A 23,637-nucleotide genomic window follows, 5' to 3' on the forward strand; every position below is an offset into this window, starting at 1 on the left:
TAACCACCACTTGAGGATGTGCAGAAGTACATGACCACAGTTTATGTGAAATCTGAACACTCCCATAAAAACTACACAAAACCATCAGCTGAAGTGTGGTGCTTGTATGCTTAGATGAAAATAACTGCTTTTTTGCAGGATAAAAAGCAAAAAAGCTTTTGAACAACTAGGTCTGTGCCAAAGTTTTCATTCTGTCAATATTTTGGCCCTCTAAATTCAGAATCTAAGCAGTATGCCTGCTGTATGGTTATTTCACTGCTATAGAGCTTTGTAAAAAGTCCACAGAACAAATCAACCATTATTAGTTCAATATTATTTATTGAACAGCAGAAGTGTGAGTATACAAGTTCAGCTGCCATCTAGGCCCAATATGTTGCAATATTCTGAAATTTCTATTAAAACTTATTGTAACAAAAACAATGGTAAACCTTATAATTCAGATTCTGAGTCTTTTAATATCAGAAAGATGGCAAAAAGTTGTTGCTCTTTTTTCTAATTTGGTTTTTACAGTTAAGGTGTATTATGCCTTGACCATTTAAGACGCAACACGTTAGTTACATATGTAAATAGTAACAGTCATTAGTTGCATTTGTGACAACGTTTAATATTTTATATGAAGTAAGACTACACAGATTCAAAGCAATAACTTTATTGAACTTTAGTGTGACCACAACATCACAAGAATCCAAGAACAGGCTTGTGATGGACCGAGTTAAAAACAGGAGGAGTCACAGGACATATTAGAAAAATAGGGTTTTTATTTTAACCCAAAGATTATAAATGACAAAGATAAACTGAGCTCATAAAAGAGGTCAAAGAAACAAAACTGAACTCAGGCAAAAAATGTAAACAAACTGGCTGCACAAACAAACATAACTGACCTAACAAAGAAATGACACACAAGGGTTATATACTGGCTGATCAGACCAATTAAGACACAATAAGGGTAAATAAACAGAATACAATTACAAATAACACAAAAACAAATAACAGTACAGCTAAGTTTGGCTAAACTAAAGACCCAAAACTGAAAATCAAAAATATTAAACTTTAAATACTATTATTTACTTAAATAGAAAACTTATCTAAACAAAGAAACTACAAATTCCCCCTGCCAGCAGGAACTAGTGGTGCAGTCCAATCAGCATTTAAGCCTGCTGAGCTCTGGCCCCCATCCTTTGTCTGGCAAACTCCAAGGCAGGTAAGTACCGGTGGGAAAACAAACAGAATTAATCTTAAGCAAACAAAATTAACTTTAAGTTGATATAAATACATATGCTAACTAAATGTGCGCGCTAACAAATAGAACAAATGCATTCAAATCAACTAATAAATGTTTTTATTGAAACTAAAGTGTTGTTGTGTTTGTATGAAAAAATAAACTGTGCATAAAAAAAGAGTTACCGACAGAGTGTGGCCATGGATTTGGCCATCACAAGGCTCAATCATTACAAGCAAATTAAAAATGCTTGCCCAACCATGAATATTGTGCAAACATCAGCCACATTGTATAAAGTTAAAGTAAATGTCCCATCAGTGCATTCCCTCATGTGTTCCCTGCTCATCCATAGCTTGTGTCATCAACTTGGGCTGCGGTGCTGCTGTAATCTCTGTGTCTTCATTCCATGTTGTCTCGTACATCTCTCCATGGCCTTCACACAGGTTTTAAAGAGCACAGCAGGTGAGCACCATGGATTTCACCAAGTTGACAGTCATTCATTTTAAGGAGGCAGCGCCACCTTCCCTTCAGCCTTCCAAAGGCATTCTCCACCACGCGTGCACGGCACAGCTTGCTGTTGAATGTTTGTTTTTCTGCTCCAAGCCGTCCTGTATCACTAAATGGTTTCATAAGCCAGTCCTGAAGAGGATAAGCAGCATCCCCAAGGACGCAGAAGCCAACGTGAGCAGCACCGATTCTCCGCTTTTCGGCAGGAAGAAGACAACCCTGGCCAACCAACTCCCAAGAGTAGACAACCACAGGACTCTGGCATTGTGTAAATTCCCTGGCAGTCCTGTGAAGACGTTCCAAAAGAGACCCTTACCATCCACCTTAGAGGATTACTGAGTGCCAACCCTTTCGATTGTAATAGTCCATGTGGTATTCTTGAGGTGCAATGATTGGTATGTGAGAGCCATCTATTGCACCCACACAGTTGAGAAACCCCCACTTGTTTTCAAAGAGCTCTGCCATTTCCCTGAATTTCCCTTCATCTGGAAAACAAATTTGTTCTGGCACCAACAAGCTCACCGCTGCAGAACAGAATTCCTGAACATACCTGCACACTGTAGCTATGCTGACTTCAAATAGATGTGCAATGCTCCTGTATTCTGAACCAGTGGCTAATATCCACAATGCAAGAGCGACTCTTCGTAAGGGAATATTCATAAGAAAAGCTGTGGTTTCCCGCTCTAAAGCTGGGCGCACTTTATTGCACAGAAAGGTGAAAGTCTCTCTGGACATCCTGAAATTATGCACCAACTTGTTGTAACCGTGATATCCCACCACTCAGCGGAACGCAGGAATGTCCACACAGATGGTTTGTGGTGACAGTTTACCTACATCTGAAAACACACAATAGGACTAATGAGTGTATGATGTCAACATGCTGCATTTTTGACACTAAAGATAAGTAAACTTTGACTGGAACTAGCGCATCTATATGTGGTACTGTATTAAGAGTTTTATAGTCATAGGACTATAAACAACAACATTAGCTTACCCTGCAGTAAAGCATGAAATCTCCGGCGGATAACAGCTGTCCTACTGCGTGCAACAATCGCGGCATCCAGAGCATTTCTTCCACTGCACCTTTCTTCCTGAAATCTCAGGAAGGTTTAGGGTTACCCCTCTACTTTTCCTTAAGATCTTTTCAAATATTATTCAGTATTTTTAATTACTTGTACCTTTTAATTTTCTTTGGTCTCTAAATTATACTTTTAAGAAAAAAAAATTTTAAAATACATTTGTATATCTGTGAAAATAAAGACTAAAATATCCTGCTTACTTTATTTGACCAGATCCCATTTTTTAACATGATTGCAGAAGTATTTTTGCTCACTTTAACATTTCAGTAAACTTTGATCAGTTTGACCTTTGTGTGCCTGTAGTGGAGAAAGCAGGTTTCTTTTGTTCCAGCTTTACCAGAAAAACTATTCATGGTTTTAGAATTCTACTCTGGATTCCAAAGGGAGGAACGCTCAAGACCAACACCTTCCAAGTTGATAGAACAACTTCTCGTGGCAGTTCCACACCAGGGGTGAAAGTAAGCCGGTACGGTGGTACTGCGTACCAGTAAAAGATTTTGTGCCGGTATGCAGCACCAGGAGAACTGCTGCTCTTTGAGTCAGAATAGATCTGCTAGCAATAGAGAATTTAAAACATGACTTTATCTGTTTATAAATATGTATATATTGTTATTCCGAAATGTTTCTGGAGTGTTCATGCTGTGTGCAGAGCTTTATCCTTTCTCTCTCTCTCCTCCCCCCTCTCGGAGCTTGTAGTTTTCGTCAGCAGTCTTCAAACTGTTCTCCGCTTTAACGTCTGTCTGCTTAATACAAAATGTCCCAATTAAAAGCAAATGGGGATAATCTATTTGTGTTTCATGTTATTTTACTCAATTAAAACAACACAGCACACCTTGAAAACAACTGCTTATTAACTTGACCAGAGATTTCACTCGTATTAAACGATAGCACATAATAGTCGCGTCTTCCTCTTGCTGATTAGATTAGTGTGTGTGATTCATGGACTGCAACATTTTACACAAGTGTTCCACAGACATAAAAAAGCCCGCTTGCACTAGGACAGGACAAACAATAAACACCTTTTTATTTTAAAATCTAAAAATGGTAACTGGGAAAACACCGCAGGACAGTGAATTTGTAATTCAAGCAATGTCAAAACATGAAAAAAGTGCAGGAAATGATTGCTAATTTTTTCAAAAGAAAAGATAGTGATGCTGAAGTTATTTATATAAAAAATTGCACATAAATGCACATAAAGTTACTAGTATTAAAAGTAACAAGTACCTTATTACAATTTTACTTTAGTTGCTTTTTTATTAGAAAAAGTTCTGCTCATCACAAAGGAAATGAGAACATATTGACATCAAACTGTTTTTATTTAAAGGAGCAAATTTATACATAAAAAGCAACACAAACTATTATGTGCATTTTTTAACCTAAAACCAGGTTGGTTCAGATAACCTTTTCATAATAAAGATTTGAAACCTGGTTTTTGTATTTAGAAGAAATCGGCAAGAAGAGGAAACAGTTTTTCATGAAACAGTTTGAAGAATCTTAAAATAGAAAAATACAGTTTTAAAGCTTCCTTTCTGTTTGCGTGGAACAGCTTAACTTGCACAAAAAACTGTGGTGAACCTCCTATTAAGGTATTGTGGAGTTAAAGCCTGGAAGAACTGGTGCCCAGTCAGGGTATGTGTCAAGAGAGAAGAGCGGAACCCCCCATGTTGCCACTGCCAACAGGACTGCTAGAAGTCCAATCACATTGACACCAAGACCTGCCTTCACCTGTAACAGACAAAGGCAAGGACCTCATGTCATCTCTTTGATTTGAAGCCCTCGTTGTGTGTAGGGTTCAAATATTTTAGAGCCTCTTTTTATGCTTCAGGACTCACCATGTCCATGATAGTGATGTGACCATAGGAAAATACAACAGCATTGGGTGGATTGGACACTGGCAGCAGAAAGGAAAAGGATGTGCACAGTGTGGTAGGGATGAGGACATATAATGGGTTAACGTGGATGGCCTCTGCCTGAAACAAGACCAATCACAAACACAGGCTACTTGAAATTGCATGGTATATCTTGTCTACATCAATCATCACACAGTCTGGATTCTTCAATCAAACTGTAACATCTCAAAATAAATGTGAAACTGTTCAGTATAAAAGATGAGTTTCCACACAAGTTTTGATTGTTTGCTTGTGCTTAAATACTAGTATCGCTTTTGTTCTTGTTGATAAATGTATGTCTTCACTACACTGTGTAGGGAAAGAGAAAAATAAAAAATAGGAACTAAAGTTTAAATTGATAGGTACTGACCACAAAAACAAATATACTGGGTTTCAAAACAAATATGTTGCTGAATGAGTAATTTGCTAATCTCTCCAATGAAAATAACTTTTAGTAAGAATAAAAAAAAACAGATTTTTATCTCACTGACACTTTATATAAGATTACACAGACTGTGTATTTCAAGGTGTTCCAGTCCACAAACTTCATGTACAACACAGAACAAGATGGCCTACCAGAGGAGAGAGAATGGGGAGGAAGATGGTGATGGTCGCAGCATTGCTGGTCACCTCTGTCAGCGTGGTTACAATGATGCAGGCAACTGTGACAGTTGCCAAGACTGGCATATCACCCAGAGGCATCAGCAGTTTAGCCACCCATAGGGACATACCTGACTCCTGCAGAAACACACAGCATCTTTTTTTTTACTAAACAGTTCAGTCATATAACTGAAAACAACTGCTTTCTAAGTCTAAGTCTAATATATACTGCAATAAAGATGTGCTCAGTATCAGTAGATAATATGTCTGATAGAATATTTAATAATTTCACTGAATTCTGATCAAGTATCACAGCCAGCTAACTCACTCACTGTTTGGTTACCTAGCAATAAAATGTTAAATGACTTGAAAAACTCAGTTTCATGGTGTAGCCACCATACACTGTAAAAAAAAAAAAGTCAGTAAAATAAATAGTAAAATTCTGTAAAATATTGTTTTTGCAATTTTTGTCTTGGGGAACACATGATCCAAATGCATTCAGTGATGTTCTTGACTCTCCTGTCAGCTAAGTCCTTATTTATGTCGAGGCTTGATTTACTGCATTCATATTATGGTAGCATTAATATTTTAATATGTAATTGACATGCATGGATACTACAGTTAAACTAAACTCCATATTGTAGTTAGTTGGCATGGTTGGTGAGGGTGTAAATGGCTGGATGGACAAGTCTTCTGTTATAGACATCTTTAGTAAACTTGGGAATAAAAACTTATCTGCTGATAGATAATCGCATCATTGCTATCAAACTACAGAAATAGGAGCTGTGGTGGCTCATTAGTAAGGCACAACACAGAAGTCGAGTCCTGGCCCGATAACCCTTGCCACATGTCTTCTCCTTCTCTCATTATCTACTTTCCTGTCTAACCGCCACTATAAAGACCACTAGAGGCCAAGTCAACACCTTAAACTTATTGTTGTGCTTAACAAACCACTCATGGACTTTTAGCTGTGTGGCAGTGCATATTTTCCTGCTAAAAAGAGCACAACCATTGTAACATTACTTCCACCCAGGCTGGTCTGCAGTTATACAGGCCCCTGTACAACATACTGTTATGCATTGTGTGTTCGGATAACTCTATCAAAACTGACATTAGCTTCTTTAGCACGCTGAGCTTATGTGTCAGTTTGGACCACATGGACCAGCACCCTCAGTGATCTTTGCCACCCAAGATCCTCTTATAGGTTCATCTCTTCCTTCTTTGGATCACTTTTGATAGATGGTCTACTGACTACTGGCGTAGGCCATTTGTTAATGCTTCATCATAGCATTAACAGTTGCTATGATGAAGAGGTAATCAGAGTTGGGGTTAAAACACTGTTAAAAAATAGTTATTAATATGCCAATAAAGTTATTTAAATATGAATTCCAAAGGACAGTTTGGAAAGAAACTAAGAAGTTATGGAAAATTAGGTGGTGTAATGAAATAAATAGAAGACATTTATATAGGTTAGAAAATACAGTTGATGTCCTAAAATGTATAAAAATAAACAGGAGGGAGGAGATAATTATAAACACAATAGGAAGCAGTAATAGCTTTTTGAATGGCACTCTTTTTAAGATGGGGAGACATCTTACTGATTTATATACAGTAATTAGTGTAATACTACAGAAATGATGGAACAGGTTTTAATTAGTTTTTCAAGAAATATGTGAATCAACAAAGATTATTGAATATGGAAATAGGCTTCAATAGGGAATTGAAATTTGAGAATGCAATTACTCAACTAAATAGTAGGGAAATGGTAAGATATACTGCTCAAAAAAATAAAGGGAACACTCAAATAACACATCCTAGATCTGAATGAAAGAAATATTCTCATTGAATACTTTTTTCAGTACAAAGTTCCATTTGCACAACAGCAGGTGACATTGATTGTCAATCAGTGTTGCTTCCTAAGTGGACAGTTTGATTTCACAGAAGTTTGATTTATTTGGAGTTATATTGTGTTGTTTAAGTGTTCCCTTTATTTTTTTGAGCAGTGTATTTCTCAAAAAAAAAAAAACTGGTCTCAGGAGAATTTGAGGAAAGATAAGTATTAAAATCCAAGAGGTGGGATTAGTTCAACAATAACAGATGCAAGCTGCTGTTAAAATCTAAGAAGACAACAATGTGGCAAAAAAAAGGTTCAATACTGACATGTATGAACATAAGTTGCTTGCGGAGGTCACTTTGAAGTGTCACTGACACCATAACACCACTTGCATAATTTAAAAGGATGAACTGTTTTGCTTTCATTTTGTGTACACAAGTTTTTAAAGGGATCCACAATTAGTTAAACATGTTGACCTAAATATGTTCTAATTTCCCTATTACCAAAAAGTTGTTGTGATACGGCAAAACTCATATTTATTTCTAAAAGTGTGTTTCTCTTGTTATAATATTCACCCTTGGAGGTCACCATTTGGAGGTCACCATTTTTTCACCTTGTGGGTAGATGATGCCATTGGGTTCTTCTGTACTGGAATCTACAGAGTGTTTACTCTGTAGATTCCAGTACAGCTATCCTAACTTTACCAGAGCTGTTGTTTATCATGCTGCGTTTGACTGGTGTAAATTCAGATGATGCCACACTGGAGCTCACCGCCAGCTACTGAATGAAAGATGCCGGGAGAAACACCAGACAGGCAGCGCTGGGAGCTCTTTTAGATGATAACAAAGCTAATGCTACTTCCGCCTGTACTGGATGTGAAACCACAGACCCGACACCACACAGAAGACCATACCATAAACAGACGATACTGGACTGGACATAGTCCAGTTACCTGACACAGTAACTATGTCCAGTTAGTAAGTAGTTCTGTGGAGCTACAGAACTACTTCAGAACTACTTACTGGATCACAGTCTGACCAGAGGTACATGTCATTCATCATTTCAGTTATGAGGCTGAAGGTAGCACCAGCACAAAAAACAGCTTCTTTGGCCAATTCTGTCCTTGTCTTCCATTTACCTTCATTACTCCTTGTAATTTAAACATTCCCCATCAATTTCAATGCGCTCCGGTTCAAATTAAAAGCTTAACAACGTTATTTATCGCCATTTTGGCTGGCTAGAGCTAGCGCAGTCGGACCTGGCACTAGTCATTTACCCAGAATGCATTGCAGCTTAAAACAACATGGTGATGTCCGTATGACAATATTATTTGAATTTATAAAAACTAAACTTCCTACAGTATTATTACTGTATTGTTTTTACATCTAAAATAAATATTTCTCAAATAGTAAATTGTTGCAACTAATCATGGATCCCTTTAACAATGCATCTTTCTCACAGAACACTATAAAAGCAGATTGTTGCTGTTTTCGTCTTTAGTAATTGGGTTAAACATAAACGCCTCATAGAAAAAACTGAATCCTACGTTACGTCGTCCTCATCTTGAATGAGGCAGTGAAGTGAACAAAGGGCCGTAATTCATGTGCTGCGTGGAATTGTTAAACACTGGAAGTACCAGAGAAAGGTCATTTAATATTTCTACCTTTGGACCCCAGAGATGGGTCGACTGACCTGAAGGATTTTATCTAGCAGGTGCTTTTGTTCTGTAAATAAGGCCATTACCTTATAAGTACCCTGGTAATGGCCTCAACGCATCTCACAGTTGCACAATTGTTCCTTAGACTTAGACTTAGACTGACTTTGTTGTCATTTTGCATGCACAGGGTGTATACAGAACGAAATTTCATTGCATACGGCTCAGGACAATGTTTGAGGTTCCAATGTTGTGAGTAAAATAAAATACAGTATAAAATATGAATATAAATCTAAATATAAAATATAAAGCGCAGGACTGACAGTAAAATAGAAGTTATTTAGCTATGTACATGTGCAAGGTATAAAGTGGAGACCAGTTTTTGAGTGCAGTCCAGTTAAGAGTTCAGCAGTCTGATGGCAAGTGGGGAAAAGCTGTTTCGGAACCAGGTGGACCGGCACCGGATGCTGCAGAAACTCTTTCCAGAGGGCAGCAGGGAGAACAGTCCATGGTGGGGGTGTGAGGGGTCACTGACGATGTTTCGGCCTCAGGACACGCATCCTGCATCGATGGTTGACCTGACACTTCGCCCTTTTGCCTGAGCTGGGTGTGGAAGGTTGTTGCCGAAGCAGTTTCTCCTTGTGTGCCTTCTTCTCACTCACATGAGAGTTACCGAACTCTTTTGCAAGCTCAACCAGGAAGTCCACCCGTCTCTCCTGCACCCCAATGCATGCCTGATAAAGCACATGTGCATTCAGTGCTGCCATGTCAATCATGTTTGCCAGGTTTGCTGACCAGCTGTCACATAGTGATGGAACCTTGGTCACCCCCCGCAAGATAATGACTGAAATAAATGCCATTAGTTCTTGTGAACTAAATAGGTGAAGCAGTCACCTATTTATCCTCCACAGCACAAAAGGCTGCATGCAAATTTGCATGAGCAAAGTCTCCCAGATCTCTTTTGCTTACACATTTTGCATGATTTTTTTGAGGTGGATCAACACAATTAATTTGGTCAGTTTATTCCTAAACTGTCATTTTAAACCCACTTAGCTTTATTTAAAAGAAAAACATTACTAATTTCTTTTAGAAAAACCTTTGCATATTTCTTGAAACAGATTGTATGTTTTGCAAACTATGTACATTTGGCAAAATGACCTGGATAATGCAGCACAACATCATGGATCAGCTGCAAAAGGTCACATCTCTCCAAAAACACTTCATGTATGCTTCAAAACTAAACTGACGAGTTGTAGGTATCATAGATACCCACCCCCAACATGGACTATTCACACTCCTACCTTCTGGCCTGACGGTCAACGACCACATTTACAATTGAAGAAGGGATGCTAATTTGAGCCATCAGAGTCGTCAGTTTGGACTCAGGGTCTTTAAACCATTTTACAGTACAAACTGTATTTATTGGCATTACCTTTCATAGGTAAGAATGAAAGTTCATAAAAATTAAATTTTACGAGCAGAATTTCTTGATCTGTGGCTAATACTGTGAATTCCTGCAGTGAAACTAACTTCTAAATAACTGAGACATATGTACATTGGCTATTCTGAAAAACATTCTGAATGTCTTTTGTTTAGCTTAAAAATTTTTCATATTGTGTAGGTTTTCTAATGAGAGAGCTAATAGGAAACTACAGTTCGAAGGGAAACAGGGTTTATACAGGAATTCTATACTTGAATTTACTACCTCTAAAATATTTTTAATACCAACATAAAATCGAGCAGAAGTCTCTTTTGGTGAAATTCAGTGAATTTTAGGGGTGCACCGATTTATAGGTCAGTTGATTTATCAGCACCAATTTCTTTGGCTTCACTTGTAAGTATCGGCCGATCACTGATTTCCCAAAGTTAATCTTATCTACCTGAACAAAGGTCTGAAAATCAGCCACTGTCCTTTTCTGCTCTGCTGTGAGAGAGGTCTGACTGATAGACTGGCCCACCAGGTCATGTCTGCACGGTTGCAGTTAACAATAGTCACCCCACTGTGGCCAAAAGCAATTTTAGTGACATTTCAGACAAAAAATGGTATAGAGCAAAATCAGAATTGGCAGGTCAGGGTTTTTAAGGATCGGTAATCTGCTATCAGCCAGAAAACTGCAATCGGTGCATCACTAGTGAATTCACAGCACTGACCCACGTAATATGATGGCCTAGGTAAGACAAAACTTTATCCCACTTACTGGGGGATGAAGGTGCAACTGTGACTTTATCTTGACCACGATCTCACATGTAAATATTGCAAAAGCATTTCCAGAAGACTTGGGATATTTGTTTTTTTTTATGATTGTAAACAAGATGCTATAACATACAAATTTCACAAGCCTATGTTTTATTCTCAGTAATGCAATAATATTGGTTTGCTACTAATTGTCAATATAAGTTTAAAAATATGTAATCTGTTGATGTGCAGCGGAATTTGGTGATTCGGTTAAGTTGAAACAAAAAAGGCGAACCACACACCAACTCTGACAGAACACCAGTACAGCAGAAGTTTAATTAGCTAATCAACCACCGCTGTGTGCAGACGATCATCACTTAATAACCGCAAAATAGACACCATGTCTGAAAACACAAACGGACTGAATGTTCTGTTTCTTTGAGTGGGAAACGTTTGCGTGTTTGTTGGGGTGGAATCCAGATAGGTAAAATGGCGCTGTTGTCAGTTGCTATGGCAAAGAGTCTGCGTGTATTTTTTCCTGACACAGAGTGAGAAAAAATTGGTTTTGAGTTGTATTTCCTACGCTGTTGTGCATAGCACCGAATTAACATCTACATCTCCAGGTTTCATTTTGTTAATGGGATCATTTTACCGCGACAGCGTGGCTACTGATGGCAAGTAAAATAATCAGCTTTTCTCGTCCAACACATTCGCAAAATTTCTGCCTGTAAACAATAACATATATAGTTTCAGTTGGGTGATTCTCTGAATTCGGTACATTTTGGGGCCTCAAGTTACTTAAAAATATACCACAAAAAATTGTGTTTTTGAACACTGCATCTTTGAACTCTTTGAACCTCCAAGAAAATATGTCTCCCCACCTTATGCATGAAATCCCAAACAGTAGTAGAAATCCCATTTCTTTGTTACTTAGATTACTTTAAATTCAACTGGACAATTTGATTCCTCTATGAGTATAACTCCATAACATAATTAAACTAATTCTTCCAGTTCCTTTGAGATCACTTGTCCCTTGATTAAAATAACTAATTGTAAGTTATATTTTATACAGTACAGACCAAACGTTTGGACGTACCTTTTAATTCAATGAGTCTCCTTTATTTTCATGACTATTGACATTGTAGATTCACACTGAAGGCATCAAAACTATGAATAACACACATGGAAATATGCACTAAACAAAAAAGTGTAAAACAACTGAAAATAGCCCTTATATTCTAGTTTCTTCAAAGTAGCAACCTTTTGCTGTGATTACTGCTTTGCACACACTCTGCATTTTCTTGATGAGCTTCAAGAGGTCGTCACCTGAAATGGTTTTCACTTCATAGGTGTGCCCTGTCAGGTTAATAAGTGGGATTTCTTGCCTTATAAATAGGCCTAAATGCCTAAAAAAATAAAGAAAACCCATTGAATTAGAAGGTGTGTCCAAACTTTTGTGCTGTACTGTATATATTCATATATATCAATATTTTTATTTGATTCTGAATCATAATAATTAGACTGATAAGTAAAACATGGCAACTTGATGTAAAAGCGCTTTTCATAAATCATAAAAATGCATTTAAAAATAAACATTAAATTGGGCTTTTTATATTAGAGTTAGGGTTACTTTGAAACATTCTTTAAACTTGAAAAATATTAGTTTAATATTTGCTGTTATTAAAAAAACAAAATCATAAGAATGTATGAAGTAACGGGGTTGAACCCAGTGTAAAAGTTGACCAAACTGAAACAGGGTTGAACACTGTTTCAGTCCAACGTTCAACCCTGTAACAAAACCACAGTTTTTCTAAAGGGTTGAACTTTAGAGGGTTTAAGATTTTCGCTCAAAGCTGCCATAAGTCCACATCAGCTAGGGTATGGAGCAACATATGATATGACGAATACCAGAAATTAATATATGTTTCAAAGACAATTCTTTACTTTTTCCCAAACAACAATAAATATCACTTACGTGCGTAACAGTGTTGAAAGGTTGAGCTTGACGATGACAATCTTAGGATAAAAATAATCAGATATGGGCAAGATACTATACTAACACTTAATTCTCTTTACAGTGTGAGCGGGAAGACACGTAAGTGATGTCACTTCCAGGGTGCTGAGGAAATTGGACTGAAGCATTATTTATAAAAGGAGGGATTGGTATGTTGTTATAGGGTTGAACAAAACTAGAGGGACATGATTAAAAAGTGCTATTTTACAAATAAGTCATGTATTTTTTTTCACATTTCTTTTATTTAGGTTAAAGTATACCTAAAGATGTTTATGTTAGTAGAAATAACTTGCAGTTACTGACTATTTTTATTTGTTTTATATTCAGTGAAAACTTAACATTGGTCAGTGGGGACATTCACATTTGGCTGACCTCTACGCTTCAACAACCCATAACATTTTTCAAAACATAATTTTTAAAATATATTTGCATGTTATATTACCAAGACACATGGATATTTCCATTTCTTCATTTTCTCAAAAAATGTGGGTTGCATTATATGAAAATCTTTGAGATAAACCTGTGACACAAAATGCACCGAATTCAGAGAATGACCTAGCTGATGAATGTAATACAGTTAAAAATTTTACTACTTTTCCTAAAACTGCAGTAGAATTTTAATTTGGTGCATAGTCACTCTGCCATCTGTTTGCCTTGCAGTTGGTGATATTTAACTTACGTCAGTAGCAGCGGTGTTCAGAGCTTCATGGTGTCAAGTAAGGTCTACTGGCTGTCTGCACCACCCGTCGCGTTGCTGGTAATACTGCTTTCTGTTGCTGTGTGATGGTAGTACTTATACTTGTAGCTGAGCTTGAAGCTGCATCGCTTCGTGTCGGACCAATAACGAAATAGGGATCTGCTCCCCTGCGAAGAGTGAACGGTAGATGCTCCGCTTGGTTTGGCTTGATCACAGTCCAGGTCAGGTTTGTATTTTTTCCTGCATACTTTACAAAGTACTTCTTTGTCACCTGGTTATCGAGCCAAAGTTGTGAAAACATTTATTTTCCCATGGTGAGGCGCAAAATAACTCACTAGTCTCAACATGTAAGGCGCTTCCAACACTATGCATGTGCACAGCAGATCCAATTGAGTCTATCAATATCAGCTCAGGTCCTGGAAGTAGTTAAATATTTTAATACAGATTTTATATGGAGAGCCATTTCAGCCAAAAGTAAATAAATAAATAGGGAAAATAAATTAATGAGTAATTGGCATCTTTATTCTCATTTATATTTATTCATTTATACTTTTATTTATTCCCAGATTTATTTCTGCCTGGCCTTTTTTAATTTTCCCTATTTTCCCCATTTTCATTTATCCTTTTTCAATTTTTGTTTTTCATTTATCCTTTTCTGTTTTTTCATTTTTCTTTTCCCTATTTTCCCATTTTTATTTCTCTTTTTCCAATTTTTCATTTTCTTATTTTCATTTATCCATTTTAAATTTTCCGTTTTCATTAGTTAATGAATGAAATTCATTAATTTCCTTAGGGTTAATTTCCAATTTTCCTTTTTTCATTTATCCGTTTTCCCCAAAACTGGGAAAAAAGGTAAATAATTATATGCTAATGAGGAGTATATAATTATGCTCCTCATTAGCATGAGGAGCATGCTAATGTTAAGCTCAATACGTTGATCGTGGAAGGTTTTGAGTTGATCTCGGCACTAGGTGACAAACTGAAAGCCGCCAGGAGGCTGAGACCAGCACGTCCTCTGATCATAAGGTCCAAAACATTTGGAACTTTACTAAGAAAAAAAAAATCAACAAAACGTGATCAAATTAATAACCCAACAAAATTAATAATCTCAGTAATTATTGTTTCAACTAAGTTTTGCACCATTCTGTGCGACTCAAAGACCGACTGACTAGCAGAGCAGGAGTTTAAATTGGCTAATCAACCACCACTGTGTTCAGGGGAGCGCTGATTAATAACCGCGAAATAAATATCAAGACTGAAAACCTTATATCATAACGGACTGAATGTTATGTTTTTAACGTAATCTCTGCTTGGCCTATAATGTATACTGTCGAAATGACAGATGGGCAAACTTTTTCGTTGTTTAAAAAAAAAACAATGGTCAAATAAGGAAAATATTCCATTAATGCAACCCCTCCTCAGAACACTCCTGAGCTCAGCTGAACAAACTACAGAACATTTAAACATTTTTTGCCTGAAGTCATTGATTAAATTTATGATTATGATGAGTATTAGTGAACTGTGTCTGTTGACATATGATCGGCATATATTGTGGTGAATTTGAGGCATTTCACTCGAAAAGGTAAACACAACCTTTGCTCCTTCGGCAAGTGCAAATCCTCCACCAACCAGCAGGGCAACCTTCCATGGCATCAAGGCTTGAAATTCGTCCCAGGAGATCATGGCCTCTGTATCAGCAGAGAAAAATGTAGTTATATTTTTATGTAATATGCACAAAATAGTTAACGGTTCAAAACATGTAGATATTACTATCAAGAAGGTCATTTATTTGCTTATTAATACTCTTCAGTTTGATTTAATTTCTTTTTACAACCTGTGTTTTAAACACATAGGTTTGGAAGTCCCATCTATATAATTACCACATTTAAATGGTGGAAGGCTTTGTATCCCTGTGATCATGTGGATTATAGTGTGGGATTGTTTTTCAGGAGATGGACTTGGCCCCTTAGTTCCAACAAAAGGAACTCTGAATGCTTCAACATACCAAGGCATTTTGAACAATTCCATGCTTCCAAACTTGTGAGAACAGTTTGAATCTGTCCCTTCCCTCTTAAAACATGACTGTGCACCAGTGCACAAAGCAAGGTCCATAAAGACATGGACAGCAGAGCCTGGTGTGGATGAACTTGACTGGTCTTTACAGAATCCTGACCTCAACCCAATAGAACACCTTTGGCATGAATTAGAGTGGAGACTGAGAGCCAGGCCTTCTCATTCAACTTCAGTATGTGACTTCATAAGTGCGCTTCTGGAAGAATGGTCAAAAATCCCCATAAACACTCTCCTAAACGTAGACAGCCTTCCCTAAAGGGTTGAAAGAGTGGATCAACATCATATTGAACCCTATGGGTAAGAAATGGGATGTCACTTAAACTTATATGTGAGTCAAGGCAGGTGAGCGAATATTTTTAGCAATATAGTAGTATATTGCCAAATATAAGAAGTATATTTATTGGCTACAACCTAACAGTTTGTTATATAATGCACAATATTTGTCTAGTTTAAACAATGTTCTGGCATGCAGGAAAGTCAGAATATGGATTGTAAAGTTTTGTATTAAACTCAGCACAACTACTTTGAGATTAATTAACACCTATGCTCTGTTAATTTTGGATACTTTTTATTTTATCCTTGGTAGATTTCCACAGAGGTACATCAGTTTGTACTTCACAGAAGCAGCTTGACTTTTCTTTTGGAAGATCATTTAAGTAGAATTTCCATCCATGACTAAGTCAGCTATTTAAATATGTTCCAAAAAGATTATTATATTTGTACAGCCTCTTGATTACATTTTCAACAATATTACCATATTATTACCATATTTCTTGTCAGGTCCATGGGCAGGGACGATAAAAAACAAGAAACCCAGCAGCAGGGCCACAGTAGCATCTGTGATGTAGCCTGAGTGACTATCAAAGAGAAGAAGAAAGAAATTAATGTTGGTGTAGATTCTCATTCATCCAGGACATTATAACATCATAAGTGTTTGAGTAGAAGGGCACTAAACTTTTTTTTGTTTCTAGAAGACATTTGCGTATTGCCTCTTCAGTTCTGAGCATGGTTGGAAAAACAGATTAAAAAGTTGTAATCAGAAAAGTCACACTGAGAGGGTCTTTAAAGTCATGTATTATATAGAGGGCAACGAGAAGTGACCAAGATCTCTTGATCAGCTCTCATCAGCAATTGTACAGTACAGTCCCACGAAAATCAAATCCGTTTCAAATTCTGGTTGCCCTTTATGAGGGTATCACACTTTTAAAGTAGCGCCACCAGCCAAATTTGTCCAAACCTCTCACACTTCACATGCACCAATATGAAAGCGGAGGCATAAAAGCAGCTTTTTTTAATTACACATTTTTCAAAACAGAATCACAACAAATGCCAATGAAGCACCTTTGTTTTTCTCTAATTTTCCCAGTTTCACCTTTGTCTTCTTTGCAGTTTCAGATTCAATGACTCGAGGATTAAAGGATTTTTATTGTCATACTATTTCGCAATTGCTTGCTTGTGGTATAAAATTCAAACTCAAGTCCCAGACCAAGAATTCAAATGAATAAGTAATAACGTACGCTATACTACATATGTGTGTAAATAAATAAATAAATTTAAAAAGTAAGATGTAGCTGAATTAAGTGCAGTTTGAGTTCAGCAATTTGACGGCTGAAGGTTAGAAACTGTTTCTGGTGGTCTTGCTTTGGATGCTCCTCAGCGTCCTGCCTGAAGGGAGCAGCAGGAACAGTCTGTGTGCAGGATGGGTGGAATCCTTCATGATGTTAGAATAGAATAGAATAGAATAGAATTCAACTTTATTGTCATTGCACTGTCACAAGTACAAGCAACGAGATGTAGTTTGCATCTATCCAGAAGTGCTCTACGAGATATAAATATTTATTCACAGATGTTGCACGCCCTCCTCCTGCATTATGATATGTAGAGAACCATGGTAGAGGAAAGTCTGCTCCCCCAGTCCTCTGTGCATCCTTAACCACTCGCTGCAGAGCATTCCTCTCACTGGAAGGCTTTGCGGTGATGCATCTGCAGAGAACACTTTCCATCACACAGCGACAGAAGCTCCTCAGTTCGAAGTCCAGCTCTCTGCAGCTTCCTGAGGAAGCAGAGATGCTGGTGGGCCTTCCCAACCAGATGGGAGGTGTTGGTACTCCAGGTGAGGTCACTAGATATATGGACACAGGTACCTGTAGCTGGAGACCACCTCCACAGCTGCTCCTCTGATGTACAGGGGATGAAGGAGGATCCTTGTCCCTTCTGAAATCCACCTCCATCTCCTTGGTCTTCTTCACATTGATGCAGAGGTTATTGTCTCTGCACCAGGTGTTCCACCTCCTCTCTGTAATTGGACTCATCACTGTTCGTGATGTATCGCACTATTGCAGTGTTGTCAGCAAACTTCACTATATGAAAGCTGGATTGTCTTGCCGCGCAGTCATATATCAGCAGAGTGAAGAGGAGGGCTCTCAGCATGCAGCCTTGCAGCAAGCCTGTCCTGAGGTTGAAGGAGGAGGAGACAGTGTTATGGATCCTTACAGTCTGAGGTTTGTTGGTCAGGAAGTCCAGAATCCAGTTCCCCAGTGTGGGATTTAGTCCAAGAGAGGAGAGCTTCTGCATCCGGGTCAGTGTGATGATGGTGTTGAAGAGTGCATCTGACAGTGAAGGGTCCCTTGGGCATTGCGCATCCCTGATGTTGTAGATTGTGATGCACTTGAATTCTTTTCACATGTGCCGGGGGGTCATTGGTGGTGAAGAGACCTTGAGCTTTCTGGGCCTATGTGACTTTGGCCCTCGCGATGCCAGCAGTCAGTTCTTTCCTTGCTTCTCGGAGTGCTGATGCCTCACCTGTCCTTATCACCGCATCCCCAGCTTTTCAGCAGAACTCTCACCTCATCTCCCACCCCTGCATCTGACTGTGACTTGTACTGTATATCACAGTCAGATCTGGTAAAATGTTACTGTCTTGGTGGTGGTAACTTCATCAGTATACTTGGAGATGAAGCCCAGAACCAAAGAGGTGTACTTCAGGTCCATCTCTCCCTCATAAGTATCCACCGCTCTGAAAACCTGCCAGTCTGTGCACTGAAAACAGTCCTGAGCACAGAGGTTGCATCCCTGGGCCACACAGTGACTGTCTTCTGCGCTGGCTTTATCTGTCTCACCAGCAGACGATATGCTGGCATCACAACGATAAAAATGTGGTTGGAGAGGCCAAGATGGTGGAAAGGAAGAGCTCTGTATGCACTGTAAATGTTGGTGTACACACAGACCAGAATGTTGTCTCCCCATGTTGGAAAGGTGACATGCTGGTAAAAACCGGGCAGAGTGTCCATTAGTTTTATGTGATTAAAGTCTCCCTGAACTACGTAAAATGCCTCCGGGTGCTTTATCTGCAGTGAGGTAATGGTGTCTGTGAAGTCAAATCAGAAAAAAAAATACATGTGTTCACTGTGTTCCACATGGACCTAAAAGAGGGACGGACAAGGGGGAAAAAAGCGGAAGAGAAAGCCAAACAAAGAGAACTGGATTTTGAGGACTCTTTTGATCAGAGATCCTGGTCGATTTGTGCAGATCTGGATGAATCTGTAGATGGGCGGAGAGGCAGCCAGTAAGAAAGAAGCTGTATTATTGTGAGATCGGACCGCAAGGTCACTCACGTTCCGCCAGCGGGCCTCCAGCTTTACCGGCCAATTAACATCTATTAACCGCAACGTCTGAACTGAAGCGGTGGATTGTGGTGGTGAAGTCTGAAGCTGATTGACTGATTTTAATGATCAAACTGATTGTTGAGTTGTTGTTGGGTGTTAAATTTAACTATTAATCAATTTAGCATTAGATTAAGAAGAATAACAACTTTGAAGCTATTTATATTTATAAAATAAATATTTATGACTAATATTGAAAGGTAGATATTTGTATATTTATGTTGACGCTGCCGTCTTTAAAGGGCTGGAAATGCCGGACCGTGACGAAGGAAAAACAACATAGCCTTCAGTTTCGTTTGGCCTGAGTGCAGTGCTCACCAGAGCAACCTGTGGTCTTTTATTAGCAGATTGCACCCGCCTGTGTAAATCTCTGCCCACAACAGGAAGTCAACAGGAAATATCACATGCGATCCTATAATAGAATAATAGAATAGAATAGAATTACTTTATTCATCCCAGCAGGGAAATTATTTCACAGTTACAGCAGCATAGAGACAAGACACACAACAACCACCACTGAGTAGCAATGTAGACAAGATAAAATAAGAATAAAATATAACATGCTGTCAATATAAAAAGCAGCTTAGAGCAGTCCTTGCAAGGATTCAAAATGCAGAACAAAATGTATATGTTTTGTTCTGCAAAACATATACAGAACAATATGTTTTGTATATGTTTAACCCTAAAAACGCAGTGTCAGGATCTGCGTTTTTTTTGTGTTTATTTAGAGTTTTCTGTGTCCTTGAGTCTCTTCGTTGTCCTGTCCTCCCCTTGATTGTTCCCAGGTGTGTCTCGTTTCTGTGATTACCCTCCCGTGTATTTAATGCCACCTGTGTGTCTGCGTCTCTGTCGGGTCCTCATCTCGTTTGACTTAGTCAGTGTCGAATGTGCTTTTAGTCCTTCGTCTTGTCCATAGAATTTACCAGTTGCTACCGGCGTTGAGCCCTGGCTTCTGCTCAGTCGTGCTGCCTGGTTGTGTGGACTCTGTTTGGGACATTCGTTATTAAAATCATTTATTCATCCTACCTGGGTCTACAGGTAGGATGAGACAGTTGATCTTCACTGCCTCACCACCCCTCAACACCACCGTTTCATGACAATATGTACAGCAAGTGTGCCACAGTGCAGTTGTGCGAAATTGGACTGATTAGTGCAGAACAATGATTTAGCTTTTATTGTACAGTGAGATGGCATGTGGCAGGAAGGATTTCCTGTATCTGTCCCTACGACAGCGGAGCTGGAGCAGCCTATGTGAGAAGGTGCTCCGCTGTCTGTCCACTATGTGGTGGAGAGGGTGCTGTTTATTGTCCATAATAGACAGAACCTTCTTCAATGTCCTCCTTTCCACCACAGTTTCCAGGGACTCCAGCCTTAGTCCCAGTACAGAGCCAGCTTTCCTGATGATTTTGTCTAGTCTATCAGAGTCGCTGGCTCTGATGCTGCTTCCCCAACACACAGCAGCAAAGAAGATGGCACCGGCAACAACACTGTGATAAAAGGTCTCCAACATCTTGCTGCACACATTGAAGGATCTCAGCTTCCTTAAAAAATAGAGTCTGCTCATCCCCTTCTTGCACACAGCGTCAGTGTTAGATGCCCAGTCCAGTCTGTTGCAGATTACAACTCCCAGGTATTTGTAATCCTCCACCTCCTCCACCACTTCCCCTTTGATCTTCAGTGGCCGTGAAGGTATCTTCTTCCTTCTGAAGTCAATCACCATCTCTCTGGTCTTACTAATGTTGAGCCTCAGGTGATTCTGGTCAGACCACTCCACAAAGCCGTCCACCAGTGTCCTGTACTCCCCCTCCCCTCCATCCCCTATACACCCGACAACCGCTGAGTCATCAGAAAACTTCTGTAGGTGACATGACTCAGAGTTGTACTGGAAGTCAGTGGTGTACAAGGTGAAGAGAAAGGGAGAAAGCACAGTTCCCTGTGGAGCTCCTACGTCACTGACCACCACATCAGACAGGACACTGCCCAGACGGACAAACTGTGGCCTGCCTGTCAAGTAGTCAGTAACCCAGGAGATCACTGAGTCGTTGACACCCATCCTCCGCAGCTTCTCACCCAGCAGCAGAGGCTGGATGGTGTTGAAGGCACTGGAGAAATCAAAGAATGTGATTCTCACAGTGTCTCCTCCACCATCCAGGTGCGACAGTGCTTGGTGCAGCAGGAAGATGATGGCATCGTCAACTCCTAAGTGGGGCTGGTAGGCAAATTGCAGGGGGTCTAGAAACATCCTCACCCGAGGCCTCAGCTGGGCCAGGACCAGTCTCTCCATGACCTTCATCACATGAGATGTGAGAGCAACTGGTCTGTAGTCCTCTGTCTAGTCCTCAATAGTCAATGTTCATGTGTGCTTGATCATCCTCACATTTCATTTCATAATCCTGATCTGTGTAATACTTTGGAGGTCTCCTTTCTCTCTTAGGATAACGTGAACCAAGATTACCTTCACTTTGATCCAAGTTCCCATCTATGTCACAAGTCTCAGTTTTAACCTCCTGTGAGATAATTGTTCTCAAATCTGGTTTTGATTGCTCACTTTCAACTTTCTTCTTGAGTAATATATTCCCATTTATGTCATCATCAGTCTGAGTGTCGCATTCATTGGTACTTTTTGTTAAAAACTTTACCAGCCTATTCCTAAGTACTCTACCTGTATCTGGATAAAAGACAAGATATGCAGGACTATTTTTGTCATAACCAACAAAAATTCTCTTTTTACAACATGGATCCAACTTTTTCTTGTCATATTTATATGCGTAACATTCAGATCCTAAAGTTCACATTTTTGAAAGGTCAGATCTCTTTCCAGTTAACATGTAATATGGAGTCTGTGTAACAGAGTTACAAATGTGTTTTTTTTTTGTTAAATTATTATTTCTTATTCATTTTATATTGAGAATTTGTGAATTTTATCTCATTCAGTTATTTCTATTTATTTTTGTTGTTTTTGCCTGCGGGGGTCGCCCTTCTGCTCTCCGCCTCGTTTGTGTTTCCTGGGCTTCCGTAGTTTATTCCAGCCCTCATAGCTCCTCCCCTTTTCCCTCAGAGCGTTGTTCCTAGTGATGGGATTTTCGGCTCCTTTTCGAGATGCGGCTCTAATGGCTCTTCTTACTGTGGAGAGCCGGCTCTTTCGGCTCCCAAACGGCTCCCATATATATTTTTGACATTATTAATTAATTAATAGCTTAAACCTAATTTTATAATATTTTGTTTCATTATTGACATTGTTAAGCACTTATGATGAGTAAAAATGCCGCATAATAATGCTATAGCAATACCGATGCGTGTGATGTCCACATGTGCCTGTGCAGGTTGTTTGTCGAGCCTGCACGATAGGAAATGCTGACTTTGCTCAGTCTGCACTCTGCCCTGGAGCTTGATGTAGCATTAAAATGAGTCCAAATCTTGCTCCGTTTTCTGTCACTCATTTATTTTCACCTATTCAGTTCTCACACTGACTCCCCTTCTTTCTGTGCTTCTTGACCGCTGACTGAGTGTCTGTACATAAACACCTGCCAACGAACGCTATACTGCTTGGCCAATTGCCTGCCGTTTCCACAAAAAAGTGGAGATAAACTTTTTTTTCAGTGTTTTCCCGCCACATTATTAATTGAAACTATGTGTGATTGGTCAGATGTGTGGAGCACACGCTTGACATGAGGGCAGTGGACCGACCGAGGGAAAAAAAAACTCTCTGCTCTAGCAGAAGAGCAAAACGCGCAAGGAGAGGGAGAAGGGGGGAAGAGACAGCGAGGCACCGCAGGACAAAAAAAAAAACGATGTGGGGAAAAACTATCGTCTCTGGCACTTGCAGAGCACAAGCACAACGACAGGGAGGCGGAGAGACAGCGATATACTGTAGAAAAAAACCCGGCTCCCAAATAGGATCCTAAAACGGCTCCCATTGTGGAGCCGGTTCCAATCGTTCACTTCAAAGAGCCGGCTCTTAGAGCCGGATCGTTCGCGACCGACACATCACTAGTTGTTCCGTGCTGCTGTGGGCAAGTCAGAGGAAAGTTCGCTGCTGAGATATGTTTGCTTTTCTGTATGGATGTTGTTCATGTTGAGGTCTTTACCATTTGTTGTTTATTATTGTTTGTTAGTGTGCTACTTTGCAGTTTTGACCGTCATTGTGGGGTTTTTTTATAAACAGTTTTATTATAATTTCCTTTTTTTTATTATTTTGGCACGAACGACCGGTGCTAGTCCAGCACAGCTCGG

General features: G+C 39.1%; 1 protein-coding gene across 1 annotated transcript in view; it reads right to left on the reverse strand.

Annotated features, from left to right (window-relative positions):
- Nucleotides 1-3,803: 3,803 nt before the first annotated feature.
- Nucleotides 3,804-23,637, reverse strand: part of slc13a1 (solute carrier family 13 member 1) — a 48,327-nt gene continuing 28,493 nt past the window's right edge. Inside the window, exons 12-16 of the mRNA XM_023324586.1 lie at nucleotides 16,508-16,599; nucleotides 15,263-15,357; nucleotides 5,271-5,432; nucleotides 4,638-4,775; nucleotides 3,804-4,530 (exon numbers count right to left, since the gene is read on the reverse strand). Of these exons, the coding sequence (XP_023180354.1) occupies nucleotides 4,387-4,530; nucleotides 4,638-4,775; nucleotides 5,271-5,432; nucleotides 15,263-15,357; nucleotides 16,508-16,599 (631 nt within the window). The 3' untranslated portion in view covers nucleotides 3,804-4,386. The remainder of the gene's footprint in view (nucleotides 4,531-4,637; nucleotides 4,776-5,270; nucleotides 5,433-15,262; nucleotides 15,358-16,507; nucleotides 16,600-23,637) is intronic.

This window comes from Xiphophorus maculatus, chromosome 2 (genome assembly GCF_002775205.1).
Source record: "Xiphophorus maculatus strain JP 163 A chromosome 2, X_maculatus-5.0-male, whole genome shotgun sequence".
Lineage (NCBI taxonomy): Eukaryota > Metazoa > Chordata > Actinopteri > Cyprinodontiformes > Poeciliidae > Xiphophorus > Xiphophorus maculatus.